This window comes from Typopeltis vanoorti, chromosome 7, assembly GCF_054136105.1.
Source record: "Typopeltis vanoorti isolate ZY-2024b chromosome 7, IOZ_Tvanoo_1.0, whole genome shotgun sequence".
NCBI lineage: Eukaryota > Metazoa > Arthropoda > Arachnida > Uropygi > Thelyphonidae > Typopeltis > Typopeltis vanoorti.
Window position 1 is genome coordinate 132,371,894 of NC_143555.1, and position 21,628 is coordinate 132,393,521.

Sequence of the window (21,628 nt, forward strand, 5' to 3'; positions counted from 1 at the left end):
CATAGAACTGAAATTTATAACCATTCAGACAAAATTTTCATTTTACACTATTTGAAAGATTATCTGATTCAGAATTGAATGATAGTCTCCATGTAGGTATTTTAAAATGCTAATTCTTCCATTATCTGTTTACATTTTTGTTTCAGTCAGGCCCACACATAAGTTGCCAAACCTATAGCACATAAATGTAAAGTGAGTAAAAAGGAATATTACAATGAGACTGTTCTAAAGAAGAGAGGTAGATGGAATGAAAGATGAGACAAAGAAGTCGGTTTATTAAGTGAAGCTTAAGACAGTAAATTGATATTGACGAGCAGCTGCTCATATTCTTACAGTTTTGGAAGAAAGTGGAGGAATGATAGCATCTAGTCTAGCAGAATGTTGTCCATGGAAATATCTGTAGAAGAGACATAAAAGCAAAAACAGAATGCCTATAAGAGAGTGTGATTGGAGTTAATGTGTAAGGAAGAGGGCCATCATTTAATCAGATTTGCCATCCGAATAGCAACAAGTAGTATTTAAAGGTTGATCTGATTTAGAATTTTAAAGTCTAAAAAAATATCTGATATTTTATAGTCAAGACAACATGATCTGAAGAGTAATAAATTTAGGCAGAAAAATGTAAATAAGGTCAGTAAACAAAGGAAATGATGGAAATCATTTACTTCATTTACAATAACAACAGAACACAATGCACTGATATGAAACATACAGCACACAGAAGAATATAAAATAATACAAATGCATGCAATATTGGAAAAATAAGAAAAGAGAACTAAAAGAGTATGAAATTATAAAAGGGGTGCTTAAGGGTGAAAGCTGTATAACTGAGAGGAGACCTCCACGTAGCCTTTAAAAGAATGCGGATAACCGACCAGAGCTTCTGACCCAATGTCCAATCCTCATCTTCTCGTGGTGCACTCTGTTGCGTATCTACTTGGATACTGAACGAACGAGGATGGGCTGGCAATTTGGAATTTAGCCGACCAAATCATATTCTTATTGGTTAAACCAAAATAAAAAATGATAGTACGACATGACAAAATTTCATGCCGGCTGGGGCGTCGCCCAGTTAAACAAGGCCCTCGTTGTTTTCGCCAGGGAACCAGGGCGAACAGCGAAAAGTCAGCTACTGGAACAAATCTCAAAACAAACCCCAACTTAACATCACCAGAGTTAAAGATCGGTACTATCAACGTAAGAAGCCTGAATGGCAAACAAATGGAGCTAGCTGAGGAATTAGATAAGTACCAGATCGGCATAATAAGGGTAACTGAAACAAAAAAGACAACAACTGGTGAGATCTTTCTGAGCAATAAATACAAAATGTTATATTCAGGAAATGACAATCAAGGAAACGAAGGAGTAGCCTTAGTATTCAACACAAAATACGAGGCTAATCTTCTTGAATGGCATGCAGTCTCAAGTAGAGTGATGTGAGCAAATATCAGAATGGGGAACTGGACAATGAGACTAATTTGTGCCTATGGTCCCACAGAAGGTTCTACTAAAGTAGAAGTGGAGGAATTTTTTGAGGATTTAGAGAAAGCATCTGACACAATGAAAAAGGAAATGATGGTCCTTGTTGGGGATCTAAATAGAAGAGTAGGAAATGATTGTCAGACATACAAAAATATATTGGGAAAATTTGGAGAAAAGAGCAAAGCCAATAATAATGGCAAATATTTGTTGGAATTCTGCTAAGGACATGAACTGGTTATTACTAATACCATGTTCCAGCATAAAATGTCCACAAATTCACATGGAGAGAAGAGGCAAGAAGTAAGAAAAGTCTCATTGACTATGTTATTGTTGATAGTAATGTTTTCTCCTTTGTGCAGGACACCAGAGTATACAGAGGATTTGAAATTAGAAGTGATCACTATTTAGTCTTGAGCAGGATGAAATTGAATTTCACATTGAAAAGAATAACATGTAAGAAAGTTTTAAAGTGAATTAAAGTTGAACTGCTCTCAGATGTGAACTGTAGACTAAAATACACAAAGATTATTGAAGAAAAAATGAAAGAATTTGAGAACAGGAACCAAACTTTAGAGATTCAGTGGCAAGCCTTGAAGAAAATCTTGATTGATTCAGCCAGAGAGGCATGTGGTGAGGTTGTCTGCAAGGATAAAAAAAAATCAGAACTCCCTGGTGGACACAGGAAGTTAAAGAGGCAGTGAAGGAAAAGAAGAAAGCATATCAAAAGTTCCTGTCAAATAAGTCAGCTTGTGCTCTTAGAGAATATAGAGACAAATGCAAGAATGCTAAACACTGTGTAAAACTAGCTAAACAAAAGTTGGGAGGACTTTGGCAAGAATATAGAAAATAAATATCAAGACGGTGGCAAAATATTCTGGAGGTTGTTGAAGAAGCTTAGGAACGGAGGAAAGAGTGCTGTAAAAGAAGTCAGAGATGATAAAGGTGACATGAAAATGGGAGAAAAAGATATCCTTGAAGTATGGAGTAATGACTTTGAGAAATTACTAAATGAAACAAGCAGTGATAGTACAGTGGTAAAAAACACTCAACAGGCATATAGACAGGAATACATATCCATACTTGAAGTAGAAAAAGCCATCAAAGGCTTAAAATGCGGAAAGGAGTAGATGATATTCGACCAGAAATGCTGAAGTATGGTGGTATAAAAGTCTTGCAGTGACTGCACTGCATAGTTCAGAAGGCCTTGACAGAGGGACAAATTCCCGATGATTGGAGTATAGCTCCCATAATACCCATATATAAAAAAGGGAAATAAAACTGTATGTGAGAATTTCAGAGGTATTTCCCTACTGAGTATTCCTGGTAAGATATATGCAAGAATACTTGAGAATCGGTTGAGAGGAATTTGTAGAAGAAAAACTTGGTGAAGAACAAGCTGGATTCCGGCCAAATAGAGGCTGTCTCTATTTGAGTTTTGTAGATCTGGAAAAGGCATATGATAAGGTGCAAAAAGAGAATCTATTCAATATGCTACAGTTATATGTTGTCAATGGGGCATTATATCAAGCAATACTTAGTCTTTATTTGAGTTGTAAGTCTTCATTCATCATCTTCCTTATACCCTCTTTTACCTTGCAGTGTTGAGGGTCCATTGATCAGTCAGCAGTTAGAATTGAAGGAAGTACAGGAAGATGGTTTAATGTTAAAACTGGTGTGAGACAAGGATGTACATTATTCCCTCTGTTATTCATTATCTATATGGATCACATTATGAAGGAAAGTGGTATTAAACATGATATCAGAATTGGAGATGTTAATGTCAGCTCTTTGCTTTATGCGGATGATGTTATATTTCTGAATAAAACCACTACAAGTTTGCAAGATTCCCTGACTAAATTGACTAACTGTTGTAATAGATATGGTATGAAGATCAGCATTAAAAAGGCAATGAAAATAGGTAGAATTGTTGAAAATGTCAACTGCATTGTGAATGCAGAACCTATAGAACAAGTAAAACATTTCACCTACTTAGGCACAATTTTTAGTGAAGATGGTACGTTAAATATGGAAATAGACAACAGAATCAACAAAGCTGGTATGGTAGGAAGTCAATTGAGTAAATTCATATGGAATAAGAGAGAAATTAGTCGGAACACTAAATTAACTGTATACAAGACATTGTTCAAACCAGTTTTAACTTATGGATCTGAGAGCTTGGTCAGAAGTAAAACACTTGACCAAAGACTAGAGACCACAGATATGAGAATCCTGAGAAAGATTAGAGGCGTGAACAGATGGCATCAATGGCAATATCGTATTAAAAATGAGGATATTAGGAAAGAATTTGACATTGTTAGCATCCAGGAATGCGTTAGCAGAGCTGATCTAAGGTGGTATGGTCATTTAAACAGAATGGGCGAGGAAAGATTGGCAAAAGAAGTGTTCTCTTCCAGGTTGGCAGGAAAACGACCCAGAGGAAGACCAAGAAATAGGTGGATTGATATGGTACAAAGTGCCTTAGACGACAGAAATATAAGATCTAATAATATTGGAGTCTTGACAAGTAACAGTCTGATCTGGAGGAAAATTGTAGATAGGAAGTTAGTAAAGATGTAAATTTTTCATGTAGTACTATCATATCCTGTACACCCTTTGAGGGTACATGGCAAGAATTTGATGATGATGAATTTATAAAAATGAAAATCCAGAAATAATGTTTAGATATTTTTATATGTTACAGTATCTTGAAATTGATATGTTTTAGATTTGGAAGAAAATAAATAGTCTAATTGCTAGAAATAAAAGAAATGGGTCACTTAAGTTTAAGCCATCCATTTCTATTATTTCTTATATAGTTACTCACCTGAAATCTTCATGGTGAATATGTGTCGTCTGTACCATTAAAATTAATGATAACCAGTGGCGGCTCGTGGCTTGAAATCGTGGGGGTGCTGCAACTTTCGAAATATACATACACACTGTAAGTACAGTATATACATGTTTGGATAAAATATCAAAATGATGGTAAAAATTTAAAAAAAAATTTAAACATGGAAGAATGTTATTATCAATAAAAATATACAATTTTGTATAATTCAAAATTACTTGAAAATAAAATATATTCTTCTTGTTTTGTTTCATGAAAAAATATTGTTTATTATCGATAAAATTATAAGCTTAGTATAATTCAAAATTACTTGAAAATTACTATAACAAATGTTATAGTAATTTTTAATTGTAATGTCCAAATATTTAAAGAGGCGGAGTAAACACAATAAGCACTATGAACACTCTACTACAGCTGCAAACTGCATATAAACAACAGTGGAACTGTGCGACGGACAGTGCCACATTACACTAATAGCTCTCATCTCACTATCATGTGCATATGCTTGCGCACATAGCAATATGACACTGTGGAAAACACAGTGCCGCTAGCATCCTTCGCCCTCCTAAGTGCAACAAGATGGATTTTTATTATTTTCTTTTACAAAATAAGAGAATTGTATAGGATTGGTGATGATAAGATTAAATATTACAAGCAAATATAAATAAATTAATAAAAATATTTATATATCGAGAAAAATTGGGGGTTTGCAGTGCCTATGCACGAGCTACCCATGATGATAACTGACTGCTGAATTTTCCATGTTAACTTTTATTGGTTACTTCCAATTACAAAGCGTAGAAGGAAAATTCAAGTGATGAACATGTAGCTTGAATTAGTCAGATGAGGGGGGGGGGTGATTCACACTGCTAGTTTGAACAAGTCAGCTTCTTAAGAACAGTTGTCTTAGGAAGCAGACTTGCTCATACCAGTTGTGCTAATCCCTGTCCTTAGGCTGACCAATGCAGGTTAGCTGTTCATTACCTGTCCCCCCCTCTCTCTTTGTAATTAGAGATGACCAATTATAAAGTTAAATGACTGCTAAATTTTTCACATTATTGATTTTAATGGTATAGAGTACACATATTTAGTTCACTATGAAGATTCACTATATTAAAATAAAGTATGGTATTGTGTATATTATGTACATTATTTCTGGGAAAACTCCCATGTTCTATTGTATAGTATTGTAACAGTTCAAAATTTAAACATTAATTTTGGATTTTCATTTTTATAATTTCATACTTTTCTAGTTCTCTTCTTTCATATATATCACGTTATTGTTTGCATTTGTACGTTCTACATTGTTTTGTGTGCTTTATGCATAGTTCCTGCCTCTTTTGTGTTCTATCATTATCATATGATTCCCACCATTTCCTGTATTCTTTCCACCCATTCTCTTTGTTTATCGACCTTGGCTATTTCTCTCCAAATTTTATCACTCTTCAGTAGATGATCATGTTTAGTGGGTTTTTCAGAGTTTAAAATACTTGGGTGCTGCTATCTACTACTATTTGACACTCTTTGCTGTCTGAAGAGAACATAAAGACTGATTAATATGCTTTGGATGATGATGATTTTAATATATCTGCTAAAGCTTGGTGTTAGAAGTTCAGGAAATTACCCAGTTGAATGTCAATGCCTTCTTGGATATTTATTTCCTGTGAATGGAATGGAGTCTTTTGAAAAGCAAATTCACTATAGATATTCTTGGGCTATAACAAACTCTTAGTTCCCTGGAGATTTGCCATAATTGCACCTCTACTGTAATTGAATTTATTTTTCAGAACTATTAAATCCATTTTAAATCTATGCACTACTGAGGTGTAAAAACTAAATACAAAAAAAAATCTACAAAATTACCTTGGTACATCGTTTTAATTTTTTATCCAATTTCCAAGTTACTAAAAAAACTTGCATTGACTGTGGTATTGGAAATCCCATTAATGGGAAACTTATCGTGAAAGGATTAAAGTATAATAGATATATAAAATCTCTGGTGTTTTTATTCAGAATGAAAAGAGAATATTCAAATTAAATATACTCTCTTCATTTTGGATAATAGTTGACAAACTGTACACTAGCATTAAGAAGTTATTCGTAATGAAAAGATATCATAAATTGCTAAGTTACTAACCTTATTTTTAATTCAGTAATTTTCAGTGTTTTGCCATCAAAACAATTTTTTTAAAATTGATATTTATAATTTATAAAGATTCATTTTTGCTGCTATTTTTGGGCATTAATTATTGGAAATGTTTTTGACTTGCAGAATATTCATTTGATAAAAATAGATGGATTAGAATTGCCATACTTTGAAGTGAACATGACAGATGGCACTTTATGTGATTTAAGTGGCAAGTTTCGTTTGACGCATGTATTTTATGTCTGTCACAAAGATGGAAAACATGAGATATACTCTTTAAAGGAAACATCAACATGTGAATATGAAGTCATAATTTTATCTCCACTTTTATGTGATCATCCTTATTATAGGTATCAAACTTATTTTATTTATTAGAAACTGTTCCATTTCCAGAAAACATCATTGTGAATAGAAGTCTAAAAAATTCATTAACTATTCACTAAGCATTCATAATTGATTGATCCTAAATTGAAACTTCACTTATACTAGTTAGTTATTTTTCTTAACTTATGTAATGCTGATGAACTTTTGGAAATGGCATGGGATGGACAATTATTTTCAGTATTAACTTAGTTCTTAATTTCAGTAAAGATAATGATATTGTGTAAAAAAAAAAACAGAGGTTATCAGCATGTCATATTTAGTGTGTTTAAATTTTATTGTTGTAAAATTATTTTTCTTTCACGAGTTATAAAATAATTTTCATAAAATGAACGATAAAGGAGACTACTTTCTGATAAATGTTTAAGACATTTTCAGACCTTCATTTTATATGTTATTATTTTTGAATGACATATTTATAGAAAACTTATTTCTGCATACCCAGATACTGGTCTATGCTTAATGCCACCTACCAATGTTTCTTGTTTACCTTTTAAAAACTATTTTTATCCAACTCCCACTTATGAAAGTTGATAAACCTGTTACTAGGAAACAATTGAAAATAGTATTTACTACTTCGAGTATTTCATCACGGTTACAGAGACATTGTCAAGGAGTACAAAATGAGACTCGTAACACACACACACACACACACACACACACACACACACACACACACACACACACACACACACACACACACACACACACACACACACACACACACACACACACACAAAAGCAGCACAGAACTAACTGAAACACATGAACAAAAGACTAGTCCTTCATCTTGAAGTAAGGGAGATTATGTTGAAAAGTGACACAGGGTTTTTTTTTCTATCACCTCTAAAACTTAGTCAGGCAGGAAACTTATGGAACCACCCTCGTATACTGAAGTGAACATAACACTATTTCCAGGACTGAGATCAGTGTTCATGATTATAAAATAAATTAAATAGAAAAATGTAAACAAAAAAAAAAATCCTAACTAGCAACAACAAGCCATATATTTCTGGGATCAAGATACGCCCATCCTACTTGTCTTTTCAATCTTTCATCTGACATCTATTCCACAGCATGAAAAGTCTGTCTATATTCAGTTCATCTCACGAAAGAAAAAAAAAAAGTTGCATCAAACTATAATTGCATTTCCTTACTTCTCCCTAATATAATGGAGAAGGTCAATTAAACTTGACAAAGCAATTATATTCTAGTTTTATCCTTTGCCCAAATATAAGCAAACAAAGTTTGTACTTGAAGAAACTTCACTCTAGGCTGCTATACACAGAAGCTATTGATTTCACATCAATTGCCTCAATATCTCATAATGCAAAGCACACTTCCTTTTGGAAGTGTATATTGGTAAGTATTATGGGAAGGACCATTATCAACCTTTATTAAGGTCTTAAAAGTGGTAGGCAGACTTAGGAAGATATGAAGATTGAATTAATACAGAAGTCATATTTTATATATAAAAGTAGTAAAAAGATGTATCACCTTGTAATTAAATTACTTTGGATAGTCATAGAAAGATTTTTCACTTGGTTACAAAGTAAATTACACTTGATAAGTTTTGATGATATTTCATACACAAACTTTGCATACACTTGGATAAACAATTAAAGAAAAACGTAATTTCCTTCACACTTAATTTACTTTGTAACCAAATGGAAAAACTTTCAACAATGAAGAAGGTCATCAATAACTATCACTTGGATGCTTACCAATTAGTTAGCGACCTTCCATAAGGATTTTGCTTCTATCAATAAACACAGCAGGTCTCCAAGGCAATATTATCCTCACTTTGGACCCCAACCATGGAAAGGAAACTTCTTAAGTCACTCTTGATATTTTTATGGCATTTGATCGGCATTAAGGCTTACTTACCAAGCTACCTTGTTGGAAGTTTTTCCATTTGGTTATAATATAAATTAAAGATGCCAAGAAATTATATTCTTGGTTTAATCCTTTATCCAAGTGTAAGCAAACAAAGTTTGTGCTTGAAGTATTTTCAGGACTTGGGCAACTTCTACGAGGGTGATCTGAAAAGTTCTCGGCCTCGACCATAAATGTCAACACTATTGGCACGATTTTCTTTCTCTACGTTGGTACATCTGTCATAAGCATCCATGTGAAATTGCAAGTCATTCTATCAAGTAGTTTGTTTTATACAGCTGTCTGAAGCAAAAATGTTGTCTGTATCCCTTGAAATGGATAAAATTGAGTATCGTGCAGTTATAAAATTCTTTGTAAAAGAAGGTTTAACGGCAAAATAAATTCATTCGAAGCTCATAAAAGTTTATGGGCACTCTTCTCCTTCGTTTTTGACAATTAAGGAATTGGCTGCAGAGTTTAAATGTGGCCATACCAGCCTTGAAGATGATCCACATGGATGTCCAAAAAATGTAACAACAACACGATCAAGTGCACGATATGGTATTGAATGTCTGGTGAGTCAAAGTGCGTGAAATTGCTGAGATTATAGGCATTTCAAAAGAACACGTAGGATATATTTTACATGAAGATTTGCAAATGGAAAAGCTTTGTGCAAGATGGTGCCTCGCTTGCTCACAGCAGATCAAAAATGCACTCGCATGAAAATCTTTGAACAGTGTTTGGAGTGTTTAACAAGAATAAACTGATTTTGTGCATAGATTTATTACTATGAATGAGACTCGGATTCACCATTACACACCAGAATCCAAACAGCAGTCAAAACTGGCCTGGTTGGCTGAGTGGCTAGCGTATCCGCTCTCCAGCCGAAAGGCTGTGGGTTCGAATCCTGCCATGGGCATGGATGTTTGTGATTGTTTGTGAAAATCTAGTGGTGGTGGTGGTGGTGGTAGATGGCACAGGTGCAGATGATGGTACTTGAGGTTTTGGTGGAGACACTTGTAAAGTAGGTGCCCTCCTGCAATGAGTCTTTGGACTCCCTGGAGGAGTCGTAATAATAATAAAAAAAACAGTGGACAGAAGCCGGTTGTAAGTAGTAATTTAGTAATAAGGAATAGGATAGGTGTTATCTGGATTCTACTCTAGAAATCAAAATGGAGCTTTTTCAAGCCATTGACTTCCATTAAGGAAAGCCTTAGACCAGCCAGTGAAAATCATTTACAATGTTTATAGAACATACTCAAAAATAAAAATAATGGTGCTTTCGATAATTTGTTATGACTAAATTGTGAACCACATCTATTTTTCAAACAAAAATTAAATTAGTTTCAGCAGAATACAATTTTTTTGAAAAGATAAATGTGTTAAAATATGATCTATGTTTTTTTATCATTGTAAGAAAATTACATTTGTGTTTCAAAAATGAATTTCAATTTTCTTCATTGATAAATAAAATATTAGTTGTTTTTTTCCTTTATGTAATTACATGTATGCATTGTTTTTGAAAGTGCAAAATCTTAATATCATTATCACCAATCATATTTAGGCAATTATGTTCCCTCGAGATTTAGATTACTGCAGTCAATCCTAACTGTAGCAAATTCATAAGTACCGAAGGCATACTTTGTTATAGTGGAAGATTAGTAATAGTTCATTTCCATCTCCTACTAGCCTGTTTATGCATCATAGCACATGAGGCCAAGATCCATCTTCTCCATTAATCCTATCTTTTGCAACTAATTCAGCTTCCCTTCATCTCTCCTAACCAAGTTAATATAGGCCTTTCCTTGTTTTTTTTCCTTCTTGGATCCATGTCAAAACTACTACACTTGGAATCCTCTGTAGATTCTCAGCACATGTCCAATCCATTTCTGTATATCTTTATTTCATTGGATACTTATTTTGCTTTGTCTGTTATTTATAACTCATTTTGGCCATAGTTTATAATAATGATATTTTTAGTATTTCGTGAAAAATACTATATTTGAAAACTTTAATTTGGCTTCCTTGTGTCTGACCCATATAATATGGCCTCCACCTTGCTATTCAAGATACTTAATTTGGTTTTATTATGATATTTTCATGATTTCTATTTATTATTCAATCTTCTGATAGCAGTATTGCTTTTATGTCAATCTTTGTGTTATATTGTTGTTGCTTCCACCTTCAGTATTAAAATCATCATCATCAAATTCCTGACATGTACCCTCAAAGGGTGTACAGGATATGATAGTACTACATGAAAAACTTACATCATTACTAACTTCCTATCTACAATTTTCCTCCAAATCAGTCTGTTACTTGTCAAGACTCCAACATTATCAGATCTTATATTTCTATCGTCTAAGGCAATTTGTACCATATCAATCCACCTATATCTTGGTCTTCCTCTTGGTCGTTTTCCTGCCAACCTGGCAGAGAAAACTTGTTTTGCTAATCTTTCCTCTCCCATTCTGTTTAAGTGACCATAGCACCTGAGATTAGCTCTGCTAACGCATTCCCGGATGCTGACAATGTCAAGTTCTTTCCTAATATCCTCTTTTTTAATATGATATTGCCATCGATGCCATCTGTTAATGCCTCTAATCTTTCTCAGGCCTCTCATATCTGCGGTCTCTAGTCTTTGGTCAAGTGTTTTACTTCTGACCCAGCTCTCACATCCATAAGTTAAAACTGGTTTGAACATTCTCTTGTATACAGCTAATTTAGTGTTTTGACTAATTTATCTCTTATTCCATATAAATTTATTCAGTTCACTGCCTATAATACCAGCTTTGCTGATTCTGTTGTCTATTTCCATATTTAATTTACCATCTTCACTAAAAATCGTGCCTAAGTAGTTGATATGTTTTACTTGTTCCAAAGGTTCCCCATTCACAACACAGTTGACATTTTCAACAATTCTACCTATTTTCATTGTCTTTGTATTTTTAATGCTGACCTTCATACCATATCTATTACAACAGTTAGTCAATTTAGTCAGGGAATCTTGCAAACTTGTAGTGGTTTTATTCAGAAATATAACATCGTCCGCTTAAAGCAAAGAGCTGACATTAACATCTCCAATTCTGATATCATGTTTAATACTACTTTCCTTCATAATGTGATCCATATAGATAATGAACATCCATGTCTCACACCAGTTTTAACATTAAACCATCTTCCTGTACTTCCTTCAATTCTAACTGCTGACTTACAACTCAAATGAAGACTAAGCATTGCTTGATATAATGCCCTATTGACACCATATAATTGTAGCGTATTGAATAGCTTCTCTCTTGGCACCTTGTCATATGCCTTTTCCAGATCGACAAAACTTAAATACAGATCTTTGTTATATTCCCATGCTTTCGCAACTGTTTGTCGTAAAGTGAAGATTTGATTCTGAGAGCCTCTATTTGGTCTGAATCCAGCTTGTTCTTCACCAAGCTTTTCTTCCACGATTCTTCTCAAGCATTTCTCAAGTATACTTGTATATATCTTACCAGGAACAGTCAGTAGGGAGATACCTCTGTAATTCTTAGTTTCAAGAATTACAAGAATTTCAATTCCAAGCTTTCTGAACTATGCAGTGCAGCCACTGTAAGACTTTTATACCACCATATTTCAGTATTTCTGGTCGAATATCATCTACTCCTGCTGCCTATCCACATTTGATCCACAAGCCTTTGATGGCTTTTTCTGCTTCAAGTATGGATATGTATTCCTGACTGTATGCCTGTGGAGTGTTTTTTACCAGTTTGCTGTCACTGCTTGTTTGATGTAGCAATTTTTCGAAGTAATTACTCCATACTTGAAGGGTATCTTTTCCTCCCGTTTTCATGTCACCTTTGTCATCTCTAACTCCTTTTATAGCACTCTTTCTAAGCTTCTTCAACAACCTCCAGAATATCTTACCACCTTCTTGATATTTATTTTCTATGGTCTTGCCAAAATCCTCCCATGACTTTTGTTTAGCTAGTTTTACACATTGTTTCGCTTTCTTACATTTGTCTCTCTATTCTCTAAGAGCAAAAGCTGACTTATTTGCCAGGAACTTTTGATATGATTTCTTTTCCTTCACTGCCTCTTTAACTTCCTGTGTCCACCATGAAGTTCTGCTTTTTCTATCCTTGCAGACAACCTCATGACATGCCTCTCTGGCTGAATCAATCAGGGTTTTCTTCAAGGCTTGCCACTGAATCTCCAAGGTTTGGTTCCTGTTCTCAAACTCTTTCATTTTTTCTTCAATAATCTTTGTGTGTTTTATTCTACAGTTCACACCTGAGAGCTGCTCAACTTTTATTCACTTTAAAACTTTCTTACATGTTCTTCTTTTCAATATGAAATTCAATTTTCCTCCTCAAAACTAAATGGTGATCACTTCCAATTTCAAATCCTCTGTACACTCTGGTGTCCTGCACCAGGGAGAAAACATCACTATCAACAATAACATAGTCAATGAGACTTTTCTTATTCCTTGCGTCTTCTCTCCATGTGAATTTGTGCACATTTTTATGTTGGAACATGATGTTAGCAATAACCAGTCCATGTCCTGAGCAGAAATCCAACAGATATTGGCCATTATTATTAGCTTTGCTCTTTTCTCGAAATGTTCCGAAAATATTTTTGTATGTCTGACAATCATTTCCTACTCTGCTATTTAGATCCCCAACAAGGACCAACTTTTCCTTTTTCATTGTGTCAGTTGCTTTCTCTAAAGCCCAAAAAAATTCCTCCACTTCTACCTTAGTAGAGCATTCTGTGGAACCATAGGCACAAATAAGTCTCATTGTCCAGTTCCTCATTCTGATATTAGCCCACATCGCTCTACTCGAGATTGCCTGCCATTCAAGAAGATTAGCCTCGTATTTAGTGTTGAATACTATGGCTTCTTCTTTTCCTTGATTGTCATTTCCTGAATATAACATTTTGTATTTATTGCTCAGAAAGATCTCACCAGTTTTTGTCTTTTTTTGTTTCAGTTACCCCTATTATGTCAATCTGGTACTTATCTAATTCTTCAGCTAGCTCCATTTCGTTGTAATTCAGGCTTCTTATGTTGATAGTACCAATTTTTAACTCTGGTGATGTTGAGTTGGGGTGTGTTTTCAGATTTTCAGATTTGTTTTACATTTGATTTACATTGGCATGTAAATTCTCAACTTATACTATGTGTAGTCAGTTAATTTTAATTTCTTTCTGGTATCTTCTGGTAGAAAGGCTTATGCATTGGCTATTCATGATTATTTCCATGGAAATATATGCTGATAGTGTCTCGTATAGTGAAATATCTGTAGGTGATAATTAAACTAATTGCAGAATATTTTCCCATGTCTTATAACTTTGTATAATTAATAAAGATTAATGTGTATTTATTGTTATTTATATAACGTATTCTCTCTAGGATGAAAACAACACCTGAAAATGACATTTATTGTCATTCTTTAAATGGATCTCCATACAAACCTCATCAGCTATTAGCTTTGGAGAAAGTTTCTGATGATATTCTTGAAGAAGTAGGAGAAGTAAGAATTCTGTACTACACATACTTATTTTAATATTTCAGGTTTTGGAAACAGCATAATTAAGAGCATAACTTCATGCATTTCAAGAGCTTTAAAGTAGGAATGGACATACAAGGTATATCCATTCCTGTGATTATTTATCTGTTTCATTCTATGTTGACAGAAAATGATGCCTTCCATCATCTATCAGTCTGCTGATGTGGCATGCATAGTTGCTTAAGATACTTAAATTGGAAAGGTAGATATCATTTTCTAGTGTAACCAAATAGTCCAATACCATAGACAATTAAAAGATTAGTGTCATATCAATAAATGTCTTTAAAAAATTGGTTATTTATTGCCAAGTACATCGGTTGATCAACTCTAACAGTTTTGATATGAGGTATCATTCTAATTGCAACCTATATTTTCGACTTCCTATGAATCTTTTTCCTGACATTTTTGCTCAAATACCTGCTTTCTTACTCTTGTTCTCCTATTCAAAATACCTATACTATCTTAGATTAGCTCTTAGACACTGTTGAAAATTTGTCTCTAGAGGACATAATATAGTGTTCTGCAGCATGAGGTGAAAGAAAAAAAAATTATATTAATTTTATTAGCAGATTATTATAACTGTAAAGTAAATTTTAGCTGGACTTAGTTATGATTGAGTGTGATCTGTTTGTGTTTGGAAGTATTTGAGTGTAAATTACTTTCTCGTATGCTTCTTTGTGTATTGTACCATTTCCTTCTGTTGATTATGGCAGCTGCCATCATACCTCCATTTACTGGTACATTATTTCCCAGCCCGATACTATTTAAAGATTAAATTTTTCAAATTATTATACAAGATTTGGTAACATGCACCTGTGACATATCTGGTTCCTGTCATTTAAAAATATGGCAGATAAGCTATAGCAATGCATGTTTTCATGAAATATAGACGATAAGAATTGCTGGTGATTTCACTATCAGTATCTCTGGTTTCAGTAGTGATAAATAGTGATGCAACAGAAACAAGTGTTTGCTGGGAAAGAGAATTAATAGTGATATAATCTAGGAGATGGATGATGAGAATGAAGTAGTGATGGACTTGATTGTGACTGTAGAGATGGATGATCTGAAGAATGGTGACATCTGTGTCAGTGAATCTTGAATGAAGGCAGGATGACTCGTGAAGGGAGAGATAAGAATGCTTGAAAGGCTGATTAATATGAGATGACCAAGAAGTTTGAAAGTTATGGAATGAGAGGAGAAGAGAGAATGGTTGAACCAGGAAAAGACAGGGAATGAGAGAAAGTCAAGAGAGTACAAGAACAAAGGAAAGAGAAATGAGAGGAAGGCTGATAAGTGAGAGAGCAACAAGGGAGAGTGAGGATGCAGGTGAGCAAGGAATGAATAGGCATATGAGGGAAGTGATGTATGGAGATTGTGATTCGTGGTGTGCAGAATAGAATGTTAAATGAGTGCTTGCTTGGTATTGATGATCTGAGAGGTAGTATGAATTGGGTGGCAAGATTTAAGGTTAATGTTAGGAACTTTGCAGCATAAAAGAGAGTGTATTGACCAGATATGATATTGCAGAATTGAGGCAGAGAGCAGTAATGAATGATGATAGCAAGAATGTGTCAGAGGTCTGAGTACTCCAATGTACTTGGAGTATATTTGAAGAGAGAAAGATCTGTATGCAAGAGATGGACTGCGTTTGAACATGGAAAGGCATAGGCATCTGAAGAGATTGTTGCTCTCTGAACAAGTGAGTGTTAGGGCAGAGAAACCAGAATTGTTAAAGTGAATAGTAGCAGGGATGGCCTCTTGTCAGGATAGCCACTTGAGAGAATGTATGTATATTGCAGAGTCAGATGGAGTTTAGAGAGTAATAATAGGTATAGAAATGCTGACAATATATAGATTTTTTCTTTTATGTAAATGATGAGTATCAGGAATAAAGGAAATGAATTGGTCACATTTATAACCTCACCTGTTTTACTGATTTCATAATCTTTGGAATCAGTAAAACAGAGTTGATAGAAGATGTCTTGCAGAAATGAAAGGGTATGGCATATTTTGGCAGGAATAAGAAAGTCAAATGGAGGTGGTGGAGTGTTACTGAGATATAAATCATTAAATTTAGTGACACTGGTGTATTGAACACTAAGATAGGCTGATAGGCTAAATATACCTTGCACTGCTGTTGTTATAAAATTGTTAAAATCAAAGATAAAGTTTTTAAAAGTAAAGTACTACACTAGTTATGTCTATGGCTATCCGTAAACTTGACAATGGAACTGCTGAAATGGGGAAAACTTTTCCAGTTTTATTATAACAGTTATTTATTTTAATTAGGAAATCTTGCAGATTTATACTGCATTTATTTAGCAGTATAACATCATCTGCATAAAGTAAAGAGTTGAGATGAACATCTCCAATTTTGACATCACCATTTTCCTTCATAATGTGATCCATATAGATGATGAATAACAGAGGGGATTATTATTATTATTATCTGAGTTTATAGACCTCTATCATATCACCCCTCTTTCTCCTGTTAACCAGAGTCTGCAATCCACATACTCACAATCTGTCTTCATAATGTAAATCCCATAAACCAGATATAATCTTTGTAACTCTTCTTTTCACCCTTTCCATAGCTTCTTTATCCCATTGGAACCCGGGAGACCAAATCTGCGCACAATAATTCAGGTGTGGTCTTATCAAAGCCTTATAAAGAGACAAAATGACTTCCCTATATATATTCAAGTTCCCTATTCCTTATATGCAAGGTTCACCTCAACATTGCAATTATCCTCTGAGTTGTATTTGCAACTTTTTCTGTGTGGCCTTTGAACTTGTAAATTCCTATTAACCAATACTCCAAGATCCCTTGCCTCTTCATTTTCTTGTAGCCAACCCCATAATATAATATGCTGCTGGAACTCAAATCACGGCAAAGTGCATAACTTTACACTTACCAACATTAAATTGACAGCCATTTTCATTTGCCCAAATTTCCAGTCTATTCAAATTATTTTGCAATTGCTGAATATCAGTAGCATCTCTGATTGCCCTGCCTATTTTCACATCATCAGCAAACAGTTCTGAGCAGTCTGATGTTAGATACTTCCTGTTGTCATTGATGTATAGATTGAACAATAATAGCCCAAGGATTGAACCCTGAGGTACAACACTGGTCACCTTAAATCTGGCAGATTCACAACTACTGTATACCACTTTTTGATATTTGTCTGTCAACCCCTGATCCAAGTCAAGAGTTTGTATTCCAATCCTATATTCTCCAGTTTATACAACAGCCTTTCGTGTGATATCCTATCAAATTCCTTTTAAAAATCCAACATTATCATAGTATATCCATTCCTTTTAGTAAACCCATGCTATTCCCTGCAGAGTATAAAATGCTTGTCTACCAATTCTCTATGCGAGTTCTTACCAACTTCTCTAAAATCTTCACTATCACACCAGAGATACTGATAGGTCGGTAGTTATACATATCAGTTTTTGCACCACCCTTGTGCAATGGAACAATCATACATTCCTTCCATTCCTGAGCTGAGACTCAAGTTATGCAAACTTGTGAAAGGTTTAGCCAATTTGGCTGAACATTCCTTTAGCAAATAGGCTGATATTCCATCTGTCCCTATAGACAAATTCTTATCCAAGTTAAGCAACAGTTCTTCAACCTCTAACTCTTCATCCAATGTAGTAATAGCCCTGTGCACCATGTTACATACACCTGATTGATATATCTTAGTGAGCACTCATTAACTGAACAAGCGCATTAGCTTTTGACACTCGAATTCAATAAAGTTATTCATCCACATTCGTTCTTTCTTTTTCTTGCGGCATAAAAATAAATTCTTTTGGATTGCCTTTAACTGTGCATGTCCGATTTTTTTTCCTACTCTGATTTAGTTTTTCTGACAATACTCGTTACTTTTCTGGCCTGAGCTTTATATATTTCATAACTCTTCTCACTTTTATTCTAACGATATTCTTTCCACATCATCTTCCTCTTGTAGATCTCTTGTTTAATAAAGAAGGGTGCACATTTATTTCACTCCCAACCTATTTATTCTTCGAACACTAGGGATACATTCAGATACCCCATTTAAGTACTTTTTCAAAGATTCCCATGCATTGCTGACATTTTTCCCATTCAATAACTGATACTATTGGACCATAGACAATATTCTCCTAAGTTGATCATAATTCCATCTTTGTAGTTCGACAAGTAACCTGTTTTAATCAGAGCATCAATACAATCAGATACTTCCCAAGGAAGTACAGCATGATCACTGTCACCAATTGGTGGTAAAATAGCCATATTCTTGACAGAGACCCTTTTGATACTATAAGCAAACCCAACACTTTTTGACCTTGAATTCCTTCTTTCACATGCTGCTTGAGAAAGTTGTCTCACAACAATTCAATAAATTTCTCTTCTTTCCTATCATGAGATTTCTCTTCTACTCAATCAATGTTTGGAAAATTAAAGTCGCCAATAATGATCATTCGTTTGTTACCCATAAGGATAATGTACATCCATGTCTCACATCTAATTTAATATCAAACCATCTTCCTGCATTTCCTTCAATTCTAACTGCTGACTTACAACCACTTTCACTTTGACCTTCCACCTCAAATAAAGACTAAGTATTGCTTGATATAATGTTCTATTTACACTATATAACTGTATTATTCTGAAAAGCTTTCCACTAAACACCTTATCATATGCCTTTTCCAGATCAAGACTTAAATACAGATTCTTGTTATATTCCCATGATTTCTCAACTATTTGTCTTAAAGTGAAAATCTGATTCCTCTATTTGGCCCGTATGCAGCTTGCTTTTCACAATGCTTCCCTTCAATAATCCCTCTTGGCCATTTTTCAAGCATACTGCATAAATCTTACCAGGAAGATTTGGTAGAGAAATGCCTCTATAATTCTCACATTCAGTTTTATTTCCCTTTTTTGTAGATAGGTACTATGAGAGCTCTAAATAATCCAGAATTCAATCGCATGGCCAGGCCTGAATTATGCAGTGCAGCCACTGTAAAATTTTTATACTTCCATAATTGAGCATTTCTGTTTGAATATCATTTCTTTCTACATTTCATGTTTTTAATGGCTTTTTCTACTTCAAGTATTGACATGTATTCTTGATAGCATGCCTGTTAATTGTTTTATTAAATCAAACATCAAATAAAATAAAATACAATCAAATATCAAGGATATCTTTATCTCAAGTTTATAGGTCACATGTATGATTTCTAATTCCTTTTACCACACTCTTTCCTCTGTTTCTAAATTTTTTTAATAGCCTAAAGAATATTTTGCCACCTTCCTAATATTTATTTTCTGTTACTACCAGTCTTACCATGACTTTCATTTAGCTAGTTTTACGGTACTTTACTTTTTTTTACATTTGTCTCTGCATTCTCAAAGAGCATAAATGACTTACTTGTCAGGAACTTTCATTATGCTTTCTTCTTTTCTTTCACTGCCTCTTTAACTTTCCACCATGGAGTTCTAATTTCTCTATTCTTGCAGTCAACCTCACCATATGCCTCTTTAGCTGAATCAATCAACAGTTTCTTCAGGGTTTGCCACTGAACTCCAAGATTTGGTTCTTGTTTTCAAACAACAGTTTTATTTTTTCTTGAATAATGTTTGTATATTTTAGTCTACAGTTCGCATTTGAAAGCTACTTAACTTTGATTCGTTTTTAAAACTTTCTTACACACTCTTCTTTTCAACATGAAGTTTAATTTTGTCTTCTCAACACTAAATGGTAATCACTTACTTCCATTTTCAAATTCTCTGTATGCTATTGTGTCCTGACCAGTGAGAAAACATTGCTATCAATAATGAGATAGTCAATGAGACTTTTCTTCTTACTTGCATCTTTCTCCATGTAAATTTGTGCACATTTTTATGTTGGAACATGGTGATAGTAATAACTAGTCCATGTTCTGAGCAGAAATCCAACAGGTACTTACCATTGTTATTAGTTTTGTTCTTTTCTTCAAGTTTTCCCCCCTTACATTTTGGTATGTGTGATAATGCCAGCCTGGTTAGCCGAGTGGTTAGCATATCCGCTCTCCAGCCAAAAGGCTGCTGGTTTGAATCCTACCGCGGGCATGGATGTTTGTGATTCTGTGAAAATACTAGTGGTGGTAGTCAATTGTAGATGATGATGGTAGTTGCTTGACTGAACATTCCTTTTGCAAACGGACTGATATTCCATCTGTTCCTATAGACAAATTCTTATCTAGGTTATGTAACAACTCTTCAACCTCATTTTCATGCACATCTAATTCTTCATCCAATGTAACACTAGCACTGTGCACCATGTTAAGTATACCTGGTTGATATATCTTAGCAAAGTGAACACTCATTAATAGAACAATCTCATTTGGTTCCGACACTCGGTACCATCTGCACTCAATAAAGTTATTCTTTCATCATTTCCGCACAATGCTCATTACTTTTCTGGCCTGATCTTTATATATTTCATAACTTCTCTCACTACATTCAGATAGTCATTTAAGCACTTTTTCAAAGATTCCTATGCATTGTTGACATTTTTCCCATTCAGTAACTGATAGAATGGGACCAAAGATAGTTTCAGCATAACCTGTTCTAATCAGAGCATCAACACAATTAGATACTTCCCAAGAAAGCACAGCATGATCACTGTCACAAACTGGCAGTAAAATAGCCATATTCTTGACAGAGACCCCTTCTTATGCTATGAGCAAATCCAACACACTTTGACCTCAAGTTCCTTCTTTCACATGTTGCTTGAGAAAGTTTTCTCGCAACAATTCAATAAATTCCTATTCTTTCTTATCATGAGATTTCTCTTCTATCCAATCTATGTTTGGAAAATTAAAGTCAATCATAATGATCGCTCATTTGATACCCATAAGGCTAAATTGGTGATGCATTTCTTCATGCACTGCAACTGAGTCACCAGGTCTGTATCAACACCCACCATATATTTCATTCTGTTAACCACTACTTCACACCAGATAGACTCAAACTCACTGCTACATGGGACATTGTTACCAGTTAATTTCTACCCTAACTGGATTCAAGTCATCTGATATCATCAGTAGCACTCCTCTCCTATCTCTTCTGTTATTCCTAAAAATAGTATGCGCATTACTCTCGATCCCACTTACCTAATCTGATTCTGATAGCGAGGTTTCACTAATGCCAACAATCTTGGGCCACATCATATTCAATAAAGCAATGAACTCAACTCCTTTGTTTCTAATGCTTCTGGCATTTGTGTATAGACATAATAAATTACCACCTAGCCTATTCTTATAATTAGATATGCAATCTATTTGATTTTGTTCTAG

At 34.3% G+C, this 21,628-nt stretch overlaps 1 protein-coding gene across 3 annotated transcripts in view; it reads left to right on the forward strand.

The window, feature by feature from the left end:
* LOC150105075 (endoplasmic reticulum lectin 1-like) overlaps window positions 1-21,628 on the forward strand; it is a 218,277-nt gene that overhangs the window by 110,961 nt on the left and 85,688 nt on the right. For all 3 annotated transcript variants that reach the window (XM_090396132.1, XM_090396134.1, XM_090396133.1), the window contains exons 8-9: window positions 6,603-6,826; window positions 14,137-14,257. In XM_090396132.1, coding sequence (XP_090252258.1) covers window positions 6,603-6,826; window positions 14,137-14,257 — 345 coding nt within the window. The remainder of the gene's footprint in view (window positions 1-6,602; window positions 6,827-14,136; window positions 14,258-21,628) is intronic.